General features: G+C 48.3%; 2 protein-coding genes across 2 annotated transcripts in view; one reads left to right on the forward strand and one right to left on the reverse strand.

Annotated features, from left to right (window-relative positions):
• Positions 1-12646, forward strand: part of LOC310701111 (uncharacterized protein) — a 93822-nt gene that overhangs the window by 46941 nt on the left and 34235 nt on the right. The window lies entirely within an intron of this gene.
• LOC310701354 (E3 SUMO-protein ligase ZBED1-like) lies at positions 4297-8858 on the reverse strand. Its single transcript, XM_083492119.1, has 2 exons — positions 8599-8858; positions 4297-6568 (listed from the first exon to the last, which is right to left on the reverse strand). Exon 2 carries the CDS (start codon positions 6550-6552, stop codon positions 4600-4602), a length of 1953 nt encoding a protein of 650 aa, XP_083348245.1. The 5' UTR covers positions 6553-6568; positions 8599-8858; the 3' UTR covers positions 4297-4599.

The raw sequence follows: 12646 nt of genomic DNA on the forward strand, positions 1-12646 counted from the left end.
ATTGGTAGAAACAATTTAAAACATTCAAAAAATGAATCAGCAATACATTTTAAAACATAAGTTTTCCTTAGTGTTTACAGTTCTGTTTACAGATGGTTGGGGCGGGGGGAGGGCACAACATGCCGAAGCAGAGCCCATCTTTTTCAAGGGATCCTTAGTAAACCTGGAAATGTCTGCATGTGATCCCATCTCTACAGCTGACATAAACACCCTGGAGAAGGAGGCTGGAGCCTGAAAGGCAAAAGCATTGGCCTCGAAGGGAGACCTGGGACCCCCTCTCCTTTTAAAGGGACCTCCGAGGAGGAAACCAGGGCCGCCAGGGTGGATCAATCCCTGGACCTTGGAGGCGATTCCTCGGCTCATCTGGAAAGTGCCATATCATGTTCCTTTCCCCATTTGCCAGGAGCCTAAGTTCCATTTGGGGTTCCTCATTCCTCACCCCAAGGTTCCTCCAAGGCTTGGGGGAAGGAAACTGAGGCAGCCTGAGCCATGGCTTTGGTTGCTCCCAATGGCCCTGCAGGGGATTCAGGGTGGGGGGCCTGTCTCCTCCTCTGGCCATGGCAATTCCCAGGAAGCCTTTTCAGAAAGGCAGTAGACCCTCAGCACAAGTTCGGTTCTTCTCTGCAATGGCTTCCTCTTCTGAGCTGGACTGGGAGGACCCCAGTTCAGGCAGTTCCCCAGAGTCCCCCCACTGGGCTCCAGTGGCCCCCTGAGACCCACAGGGATCCAGAGGGGAGCGACTTCTGTTGAACTACCGCCTGAGGAGGAGGAACAGATGTCTTAGCCCGTTTGGGTGGCAAGCAAGGGCCATCCAGAAAGGGCTCCTGGGATCCTGAGGGACCAAGAAGGGGAGTATCCAGTCTTGTCTGGGGAAGCAAAGGAAACTGGTCCGGAGGTCAAACTCCCCTGAGGGAACCCTCCACTTTGGAGGGGATAAAAGCCCTTATTATTGTTATTCTCCTTTGGCCTCAGAGACAGAGAGGGCCTTGCCCTCCTCGCCCTCTTCGCCTGTCCTGGCGCAGAACCTGGCAGATCTCCCAAGGCCACTTGTCTGGCATGTCCCAATGGAGAGGCCTCCTCCGTTGGGCCAATGTTATAAGAAAAAAACTGCTCGTTTTCCCCTATGGGGTATCTAAGAGCCCATAGAGTCCTTTTGTAGGTTCTCTTTCGGTAGGAGAAAATAACAGAGACCAACCAGAGAATTTTTTTTAAAATGTATTTTTATTAAAGATTTTCTTGATTTACAAAAGTATGTACAATGTCTCGTATTCCCCCCCATGTAACATTTTTACAAATCGGTTTCATTTATTGAGACATTAGGAATAAAAGGGAGAAAGAGGTGGGGTGGAGATGGGGGATTGGGTGGCGATGTTTCTATTTTACTTACTATATGTAGGGTTTGGTGTCAGCGTTGCTTGTGCAGGTTCTTTGCTGTTCACTTGTGTTTCTTTGGTGGTGAGAGAGGTTGGGGTTGGCCTAGGGTGGGGTTGTTCATTTGTGGTTGGCTGTGGTGGTCTTTGTTTTTGTGTGTGAGTGGGGTGGGTGGGTGTTTTGGATCAGGTTAGCCATATTGATTTGTATGCTGTTGGTGGATTTTTGTCATTGTCTTGTTGGGCTGTGTGTGTGATAAAGGGGAGCCATACTGGGGTGATGGCGTCTTCTTCTATTTGTCCCCGTGTCAGTTTCAGTTTATTGGTTTATTTTTCTAGTAAGGCTGTTTCCCATACTATTTGGTACCATTGGTCCATGCTTACTCCTGACAGGTCTCTCCAGTGTCTGCTTATGATGTTTCTGGCTGCTGAAAGTAGGTGGGTTATGAGTTCTTTGTGGTGTAAGTGGTCATTATTGTCTTGGAGTTTTTTGGATCCTGTTTGTAGTGTGATGAGAGGGCAGTGATGTCTTACTCTATTTTGCTAATTTTTGAGGAGGTTTTTTTAAGGAATGCTTTGTCTTTTATGCAAGCTCCTCTGGTGACTGCTTTCATTGCATCCCATAAGAGGGGGGTTGTTATAGCGTCTACATCATTTTCCTTGAAGTAAAAACTAGTTTTTGTGAGACTCTCTCTAATTTGTTTCTTTGTAGTTAGGATGGGACTGAAGGACCATGCTGGGGTGGTTTGTGTTCCCTCTCCTATTTTAACAGTGACTTCTACTGGGGTGTGATCTGTGATTTTAATGTTACCTATGTTTGTTGATTCCATTGAGGGGATCAGACCCTGCGTGAGCAGAATGCTGTCCAGACTGGACACTGTACCATGGCGTCCGGATTGGAATGCATGGCTGGTGTCTCCCAGGTTTTGCTCACCCCAAATGTCATAGAGACCCCATTTTTAAAACATTTTTAGTAATTTGTAAGAGTCCCTAGTTGTTGGGGGTTTCCTTCGGAAGAAGGTTGCCCATGGGGTTGTAAGGTGAATGTTTTTCAGGGATATGCCTTTCATATTTAGGTTGAGGTCACCTCCTAGGATTGCTTCCCCAGAGAAGGAGAGGAACTTGTTTAGTGTCTTCTGGAAGAATCCTAGTTGTTCTGAGTTTGGGGCATATATGGAGCCGATTGTCAGTTTAATTTTGCCATCTAGTGTCCCTTTAGCAAAAATGAATCTGCCTCTTTTGTCCTTTAGGACTGTGTGGCGTTGAAGTTCAGGTCTCTACTGAGTATTATAGCTACTCTGCAGGCCTTCCCTGAGTCAGGTGCAACCCATTGTTGACTGAAGCGAGGGTCCTTCAGGAGTTTGCTCCTTTTGGGTGGGTTGTGTATTTCTTTTAGGAAGGTGATGTGTGGTTTCATGGTATTTATGTATGAAGTGATGCATTTTCTTTTGATGGGGTTTCCCAACCCCGTCACATTTAATGTAATTGCTTTTACGTTAGCCATCTTGCTTATCTATTATGTGGGGCGATTCCGTGCCAGCCCATCCGGGTTGTCCTGTGTCTCTCACTTCATGTTGTTTAACGAACCAATGGGGTTGCACTGACCTAGAGTGTAGTGGGTGGGGGACTAGTGGGATTAGAGTTACATTTGGATTAAAGAGTAGGGGGTAGGTTGTAGAGAATTTCCTATATGTAGTCATATAGGTGTTTGTTTGGGGTATTTTGGGCCATCTGGCATTTAGCCAGTTGGTCCTAGGTCTCAGCTAGTGTGGAAGGCCATGTTCAGGGACAGGCCATCCCCCCGTCATTTGCAATAGGGGGTGATCAGCGAGATGGTTCCTGCAGCCAATCGGAAGCCGCAGAAGCCGTGTCGGACGTTTGGCTTCCAAAAAAAGTTTACAAAGCGGAACACTCACTTCCAGGTTTGTCACATTCAGGAGCCTAAGGCATTCAGGAACCAAGGTATGACTGTATTGCAATATCTGAAATAAGGCTGGGGCTATGTAGAGCTAAACATGCTAATGACCTGGCAACTGCTAATACAGTGGTGCCTCGCAAGACGAAATTAATTCGTTCCACAAGTTTTTTCTTCTTGCGAGTTTTTCGTCTTGCAAAGCACGGTTTCCCATAGGAATGCATTGAAAATCAATCAATGCGTTCCTATGGAGACCGTCCGGGGACAGAGGGGAAGCGCCGCGGGCCTTCCCCTCTGTCCCCGGACCTGTTTTAAAGCAAGGGAAGGGGCAGCGGGGAGAATTGCTTCTGCCCGTTGCCGCCCCTTGGTTCAAAAGGGGTCTGGGGAGAGAGGGGAAGGCCCGCGGCGCTTCCCCTCTGTCCCCGGAGATTGCGGGGCTGGCAACGGGGAGAAGCGATCTTCTCCCCACCGCCCCTTGCTTCAAAAGAGGTCCGGGGTGCGGGGGCAAGCTTCGTTTAGCGAAGCAAGCCCATAGGGAAATTCGTCTTGCGAAGCAACTCGAAAACGAAAAAACCTTTCGTCTTGCGAGTTTTTCGTCTCGCGAGGCATTCGTCTTGCGGGGCACCACTGTACTTACGGGTCTAACTTTAAAACTGGTAAATTTTTGCTAACCTTTAAAATATTGTTACAACTCTTGTGTTATGGAACTACCATACCAGTAATGTTTGAATTAGCACATTTTCTCTAAAATTAAAGCTGTAGAAATAATCAGCAGCATAGATATCAAAAGGTGAAGTGAGATAATGTTCCCTAAAAATTTAATTACATTACTAAACAAGAAAAAAGCCAATTCAACATCACACTTTAAGATATTCAAATATAATTAACTATTGAGTCTTAATTGAACGTGTGTACATCCCACCAGTTATCTGATTGTTAGTTAATTTTCTTTTCTAAACTAGGCCAAAATAGAAAGAAGGGAAGGGATAAATTTTAACAGAACAAACAATGGTTAAACAATATTTTTATTGCCAAAAATGTGCATTTTTTAAAATAAACCAGGCCAAACCAGAAAGAATGATTAAAATTTTACAGAAAAAATATTAATCTATCTATCTATCTATCTATCTATCTAGGAAAATTTTCGTTTCTTTTACAAACCAGGCCAAACTACAAAGAATGGATAACATTTCACAGAACAAAAAAATATATTAAACAATATATATATATATTTGCAAGGAAAATGTGCATTTCTTTTATAAACCAGGCCAAACAAGAAAGGATGGATAAAATTTCACAGAACAAAAAAAAATATTACATGAAATCTATGTTTTTTGCAAGGAAAATTTGCATTTCAGCATTCTCTGGCAATAGAGATGACCTTTGTCTTTGAAAAACATTGCCAGCCGTGCTGAACACACTTTCAGATGGCACACTCGTCCCTGGGATAGCCAAAAACTTCTTTGCCAGCACCTTCAACACTGGGAAGGAAGCCTCGTGTGCCTTCCACCACGTCAGAGGGCATCCATCAATGTCCACTCTTGGCATGGCTATATACTCCTTTAGCTCTTTTTCTGCTTTCGACTCACCATCTGCCACTGCCAGGTCCTCCTCTTCTTCGTCCAAATCAAAAATTTTCGCCAGCCCCTTTTTCTTTTTGGGTGGAGCAGGGCAGGTATCTGGCTCCGTAGAAGCAGAATGCAGACTCCCGTGTAAGTCTGTCATCTTCTTGATGGCCTCCTGCCTGACGGCCTCTGGCCCCTCTAAGAAACGCAGGCGAAACCTCGGGTCGCACAACGAGGCCAGGCCTAAAGTGGTTGCCGTGGGAGCGCTATCGTACTTTTCTGACAGTGCGCCTAAAATTGCACATTTAATGTCCTTCAGCAGCACACTGTCTCCCTCATCAGGCTGGAGACTTTTCTTAATTTGCCTATAAAGAGGCAGAACGGTTGACGCCGCGACATAATTGCTTCCACTTAGAGTTGTGGTAATGTCCTCCAGCAGAGTAGTTGCAGACACAAAGTCCTGCACGGCTGAGACATCGCCCCCTTCCAACATCAAAAGTCTTTTAGATGGATGCTCCGTGAGTACCTTGCAGAGTGGAACTTGGTTTTCGAGAAACCTTTGGCACAGCTGAAGCGTACTCCACCATCTTGTGGGGCAAGCGCTTGGCAAACTGACTTGGTCCATCTGAAGTAACTCTTGAGCTCTGGCGAGGTCCCTCCTCATCTTCCAGCTGCAGCAAATGCTATTTTGCAGACCCTTCAGTTTCCCAATTGCCCTTTTCAACGGTGTCAGGCTTAAAGCTCGGTTAACCCCGATATTTATATTCTGGGCAAAGCAGGAAATGTGCTCAAAACCAAGCTGCCTGACCGCTTTCAGAATATTTGAGCCGTTGTCCGTTGTGCTGCAAAATATGTTCTTCACATCAATGTCCCACTCCGATAAGGTGTCTGTGAGCATTTCACAAAGATGATCTGCAGTGTGGTCCTCCAAAAAATGCTTACAGGCCAAGCAAGCGCTTGTCAACTTCCACTCGTCGGAAATGAAATGTACCGTCACAGCCACAAAGGGAGTGCCTGCCACTGACGTCCAGCTGTCCGTAGTGATGGCCACTTCACTCTCACTTAGCCGCTGTATCTCCCCCTTCATTTTCTCCATGGTGTCACTGTACAGTTTTGGAACTCCCGTGGTTGTGAAGTATTTCCTACTAGGCAACCGATACCTCGGGTTTAGAGTGTTCACCATCTGGATAAATTTTGGGTGCTCTACAGTGTTGTAAGGCTGCATACACGTAGCCAGAAACTGCGCGACTGCCTGAGTGCAAGACCTTGAGGTCTTAGAAGGGAGCAGCTGGGAATCCAATGCTGTTTTCTGCTGTCGTCTAGAACTTTCCCTAGCAGTTCTTGCCGGCTCAGCAGCCCTTGCTGTTGACGCCGTTACAGCTGGAAGATCGTCTGAATTAGCAGCAGTACGTGAAGAAACGGAAACGCCTCTTGATGAGGAAGGTACTGCCAGAGGTGTGGACAACTCCCTAAATTTCAGAGGGTGGTGAAACTTGAGGTGGCTGCTTAAATTGGAGGTGTTTCCGCCTTTTGCTGATACCGAATGTAAACATATTTTGCAAATGGCGCCATTGTCAGTCAAAACACGGCCGCTCTCATCAGCAGGCAATCCAAAATGCATCCAGACAGCACTCTTGGTTTTTCGTTTTTCTACCAAATGGTGGTATTTGGGAACATCTACAGCACGGTGATGACGAGGCATACTGAAGACAAATAACCTGGGGAAACATTGAACAACAATAAAACTCTTAATTTTGATGTATTTAATTGTATGAAAATTTACTCAATGATAGCATAACAACAACAACAACAACAACAACAACAACAACAACAACAACAACAATCATTTTATTATTTATACCCTGCCCTTCTGGCTGGGTTTCCCCAGCCACTTTGGGCTGCTTCCAGCAAATATAAAACATAATAAAATATCAAACATCAAAAACTTCCATAAACAGGGCTGCCTTCAGATGTCTTCTAAAAGTTGGATAGTTGCTTATCTCCTTGACATCTGATGGGAGGGTGTTCCACAGGGCGGGCGCCACTACTGAGAAGGCCCTCTGCCTGGTTCCCTGTAACCTCACATTTCGCAGTGAGGGAGCACTTGCAGGCACAAACTCAGGAAGAAGAAGAGTTTGGATTTGATGTCCCGCTTTATCACTACCCGAAGGAGTCTCAAAGCGGCTTTCCCCCTGCAAGGTCCTCTGCCTGGTTCGCTGCAACTTCGCTTCTCGCAGTGAGGGAACCAGCAGAAGACCCTCGGAGGTGGACCTCAGTGTCTGGGCTGAATGGTGGGGGTGGAGACACTCCTTCAGGTATACTGGACTGAGGCTGTTTAGGGCTTTAAAGGTCAGCACCAACAATTGTGAATGTGCTCAGAAGCATACTGGGAGCCAGTGAAGATCCTTTAGGACCGGTGCTGTATGGTCTCGGCGGCCACTCCCAGTCCAGCTGCCACATTCTGGATTAATTGTAGATTCTGAATCACCTTCAAAGGTAGCCCCACATAGAGCACACTGCAGTAGTCCAAGAAGGAGATAACCAGGGCATGCAGCACTCTGGCAAGACAGTCTACGGGTAGGGAGGGTCTCAGCCTGCGCAGCAGATGGAGCGGCTAGACCGCTGCCCTGGACACAGAATGGACCTGCACCTCCATGGAGAGGTGTGAGCCCAAAATGACTCCCAGGCTGCACACTTGGTCCTTCAATGGCACAGATACCCCAGTCAGGACCAGGGAGTCCCCCCCCATACCTGCCCACCCCCCCCCCGTTTCCCCAAAACAATACTTCTGTCTTGTCAGGATTCAACCTCAATCTGTTAGCTACCATCCATCCTCCAACCGCCTCTAGACACTCACGCAGGACCTTCACCGGTTCCGATTTAAAAGAGACTATATTCAACTATACGATTACGGATTTCAGAGCAATAGATCAATGTTAATATATTAATTTGTTATTAATATTATATTAATTTCTGCACAAGAAGTGTAAAAGGTTAAAAGTAAAGGACCCCTGGACGGTCAAGTCCAGTCAAAGGCGACTATGGGTTTGTGGTGCTCATCTCGCTTTCCAGGCTGAGGAAGCAGGCATTTCTCCGCAGACAGCTTTCTGTTGTCATGTGTCCAGCAGGACTAAACCGCTTCTGGCGCAACAGGACACCATGACGGAAGCCAGAGTGCAAGGAAACACCGTTTACCTTCCCGCAGCCGTGGTACCTATTTATCTGCTCGCACTTGCCTGCTTTCGAACTGCTAGGTTGGCAGGAACCAATGCATGAGAAATCAAAATGGTTGTGGGGAGAACTGAGAAGAGTTCCAGGGCAGGGAGCGGCACCAGAGGAGAAAATGGGCAGCTTAATGAGAGGGAGGGGAGAGACAAAGATGGGGGGGAGGGAAGAGCAGTGTCTCAAACGCAGAGCCGAGTCTGTCTCTCCTTTTAAGTATGAAAAACATTCTAGCAGCAGTGACGGTGAGCGCCCACGGTGAACGCAGCACAGCGAAGGGGCTGGATCTGTCGGCTTAGTTAATAATAAAACCGGTGAGGCCAAGGGCTGCTTCCTTCGCAGAAGCAAAACCCGGGGAGGGGAAAGAGAGAGAGAGAGACAGGGGGACAAACACACACAGAGACGGGGGCAGAGGAAGAGGTTCAAACGGGGGGCTTTGTTTGTTCATGGTTTTAGGTGAGAAATGGGTTCCGGAAGCGAGGACTTGTAAAGAGCCAGCCCTGACCAACCTTCTTAAGCAACCTACCAGATTTGCTGCAGAGAGATTCCGATTTTTTCTTTTGCCAGTCTCTCTCTCTCTTTCTAAAGCTGCAGCAGCTGCTGGGGGCGAGGCAACCTGGAGGCGGAGGAAACGCTGCGCTTGGTTGCTCCATCCTTTCAGCCGCCGCCTCTCGGATTCGCAGGGAGGAGCTTAGGCGGAGTTAGCGAGGGCTGCCCAGCAGGAAGCATACAGCTTTTCCAATACCGGGCTTGATGCACGATAATTTGCCATGTCTTTATATAGAGAGAGATAGATATATAAGGTTATCACGATTTTTTCTAAATATCGGTTTTAAACAATGAGTTGATATGTATTGCACAGGCCTAAACCCGAGACACACAAAACCACCTCTGTCGTCGTGGTCCCCCTCCGCCCACCGCCCAAGCCTCCTGTATCACCTGGCAGCCTGCGTGGATTTCCTGGGTTGACGACTGATGCAACGTCCTTTTCCCCAGGGAAGCTTTTAATATTTAATGCTGTGTTGTTTTTAACATTCGATAGGAAGCCGCCCAGAGTGTATGGGGAAAATCAGCCAGATGGGCAGGGTGTAAATAAATTATTATTATTATTATTATTATTATTATTATTATTATTATTATTATTATTATTATTATTATTATTATTTTCCCCAGAGTCTTATCAGCTGGTGCAAAGCAGAGTATTCCACGTATTGGGAGGTTGTGTAAACCGCTCAGGGGGCCTGTGAAGGAAAAAAGTCAGGACCCACCAGTGGGGGCACAGAGTCTCCTTCCTCCTCCTTTCCCAGCCCCGACATGCCAGGGGTTTGAGACCAAGGTGGGGGGCTGTGGGCTTTGTGTAGGTGCCATCACTGCAGGGGGCGGGGGAGACGTAAAGTCTGGCTGACAATGGTTTTGTGGACATCCATTGTGCTCCCTCTGTGTGTGGAGGGGATACAAGGAGGTTCCCTCAGACCAGGGTTCAACCTTGAGGTTATCCAGTGCCTTTTCTTCTGGGGGGGGGGGACATACCCCTAAACATTTTGTGAATCTAAGTTTGGCCTCATTGAGGGGCAGTATTTCAATATGAGTAGGAAAATTAGGTAAAGGTAAATGGACCCCTGACCATTAGGTCCAGTCCTGACCGACTCTGGGGTTGCGGTGCTCATCTCGCTTTATTGGCCGAGGGAGCCGGCGTACAGCTTCTGGGTCATGTGGCCAGCAGGACTAAGCCGCTTCTGGCGAACCAGAGCAGCGCACGGAAACGCCGTTTACCTTCCCGCCAGAGCGGTACCTATTTATCTACTTGCACTTTGATGTGCTTTCAAACTGCTAGGTTGGCAGGAGCAGGGACCGAGCAATGGGAGCTCACCCCGTCGCGGGGATTCAAACCACTGACCTTCTAATCAGCAAGTCCTAGGCTCTGTGGTTTAACCCACAGCGCCACCCACTTCCCCATGTAGGAAAATTAGAATACCCCTGTCGCCGGAAAACCCCCCCCCCAACTCACTGACACGTGTTACACAAGCACCACACTCACACACGCATACATTCCCCCTTCCTGACCCTGGAGATGCCCCTTTAGAGGGACATCCCTTAAAGCCTTCCGTAAATAAGGAAGCGCTGGCTTGACAGCTTCCCGCTATGGCGCCCCGCATCGCCCTATCTTTATTGAGAGTAGACCGGCCGACCGAACTCTGCTGTCAATCGGCGCCCGCCTCAGCCAATCAGCATTATCGAACAGCGCCCCTTGCGGCGGCCACGCGGGTACTGCAGGCTGCTGCCGCTTTCCCCTTTCCCTTGACAGCTCTCAATACAAGGTTTCCGAGTTCAATTGACCGTGACTGATCTAATCAAAATGTAGCAAGCCGCTTCCTGAAGGTGAAAGTGCTTTGAACTTCAAAGACAATATTCTTCATAAATTCACTAAAAATCAGCCGTACTTCGGATTTTCACCGGACCACTTTTATTTTGCTGGATATTACGAAGACTCTCAAAGGGGGGCGGTTCGAAATCAAGCGGCCATAATCCCTTAACCGAGCAGTCACGTACTCTGTGTTCCTTCCTACTAGACGTGACCACCTTGATAGCCATCAGTGATGGGCTCAGACAGGAGGCTATCAAGGACACAATGAACTGCATATCTTAGTGTATTCCGCACAGACACACACAAAAGACTGCGATCGGACTCTCCTCAGGGGGCAGGGAACTTCGCCCTCTTCCTTTGTTTCTGTATATGACTCATGCGAGGAGGGGGAAGAGGGCTCCGGCCAGGTGTCAGGACACTCGGGTTACCTGTGCGGCCCCTCCCCAACTCCTCCTATTTTTAATATAATCGTGATGTAAATGTGATGTAATTCTGAGGGTGTAACTTAGGGGATTAGCAAGTAATAAAAGTTGGGGTCTCCCTTTGTTCGGGGCTTCCATTTTGCTTCACCTTGTGGGCGGTGGGAGTCCTGTCGCGACAGTCTTTCTAAATAAAGACCGAGCCTACTGGCTGCTGTTTTGCTCTGACTTGCTCTGGTCGGTGTCTTCATTTGCCCAAGAGGACCCTTGAATTTCCGTTAACAGTTGGCGACCGCGACTCAGGGACACTTGGTTCTCCTGTAAAGGTGAGAGGGGAGATAGAGGGGATCGGGCGCCACCGGGCTACCTTAGCCTGAGGATCCTTTTCTTCCTCTCCCTGCCTCCTCTTTGCGGGCGGTAATCAACCGTCACCAGAAGCCCAACCAGAGAGAGCAAAGGCGAGGTAAAGCCGGCTAAGGGAAGATCCCGGGATCGACGGGGGACATCAACGGACGTGAGTATGGTTCCGAAGAAAATACATTGGGAGGAGGGTGGAAAATAACGTCTCCACAACAGCCAGATCTTTTCCTTTATTTCCAACGTTGCACCTACAAATCTTGAATCTCCTTTCCCTTTTTCTCCCCCGTTTTCCCTTTCGGAAGTATGGCCAGGAAAACGTGGTGCTTATTGTTTCTCTGACGTCCTTTTTCGGAGTCGGCCAAAGGCGTCCCCTACAAATCTCTCCTTTTCTCCCCCGTTTTCCCTTTCGGAAGTGTGGCCAGGAAAGCGGGGTGTCTATTACTTCTCTGACGTCCCTTTCGGAGTCGACCAGGGGTGTCCTTACAAATCTCTCTCTCTACCTTACCTGCCTGTGCAAATGAAGCCGCCCCTCCTGCCCGGCGACCTTTGTTAGGGATGACCCGGGTACGTGAGAACGCAAGGTCATTTGCTTCCTTTCAAACTTTTGTTTTTCTCGGAGCCCGATCTGGCACTGCACTGTGCAGGCGTTCAGTAGGGAAGCCGAATTTAGTCTAAAGGCTAGGCAGGGGGCTGTTGTGGAGGGTAGAAGGGGAGGTTCACAATTGGGGCCCCACACTAGGATTAGTCTTGAAAACAGTACTGTGATTTAGGTTTCCGGGCAGCGACCCGTGGTTTAGGTTTCCGGGCAGCGACCCGTGGTTTAGGTTTCCGGGCAGCGACCCGTGGTTTAGGTTTCCGGGCAGCGACCCGTGGTTCAGGTTTCCGGGCAGCGACCCGTGGTTTAGGTTTCTGGGCAGCGACCCGTGGTTTAGGTTTCCGGGCAGCGACCCGTGGTTTAGGTTTCCGGGCAGTGACCCGTGGTTTAAGTTTCCGTTCAGACTCGAGGTTTTAAGCAAATATTTCGTGGTTCAGAAATAAGTAGAGATTCCACTAAGACTAGGACATTCCAAAATACTGAAAAGATCTTTTTCCACCTTTTTCCTCCCAAACCCTCTTCCTTCTTCCCTTGTGTGTGTACGTTCATCCCTTTCCGTCTTTAGTTTTCCTCGCTAGCGAAACAACAACCCGATAGAAAAAGGATGGGATCCCAATCTTCCAAACACTCAGACTGGACTCCTCCCGGCGACAAGGCTTCCGCGGAGCCTTTCCGCCACAGGGAGGACTCTGATACCCCTCTTCAATTCGTCCTCTCAAACTGGAAGGAACTGAAAGGGAGGAAGGGGCTTTCAAAGTCCAAACTGAAGGACCTTTGTAACATCTCGTGGGTTACCTTTACCCACCACCTAGAGCCAGCTTCTAGATGGCCATCC

This window comes from Podarcis liolepis (assembly GCF_965112155.1).
Source record: "Podarcis liolepis genome assembly, chromosome: 2".
Taxonomy (NCBI): domain Eukaryota; kingdom Metazoa; phylum Chordata; class Lepidosauria; order Squamata; family Lacertidae; genus Podarcis; species Podarcis liolepis.

Bases quoted from the DNA above. Each gene is read 5' to 3' on its own strand.
- LOC310701354 (XM_083492119.1), bottom strand. From the start codon at position 6,552: ATGCCTCGTCATCACCGTGCTGTAGATGTTCCCAAATACCACCATTTG.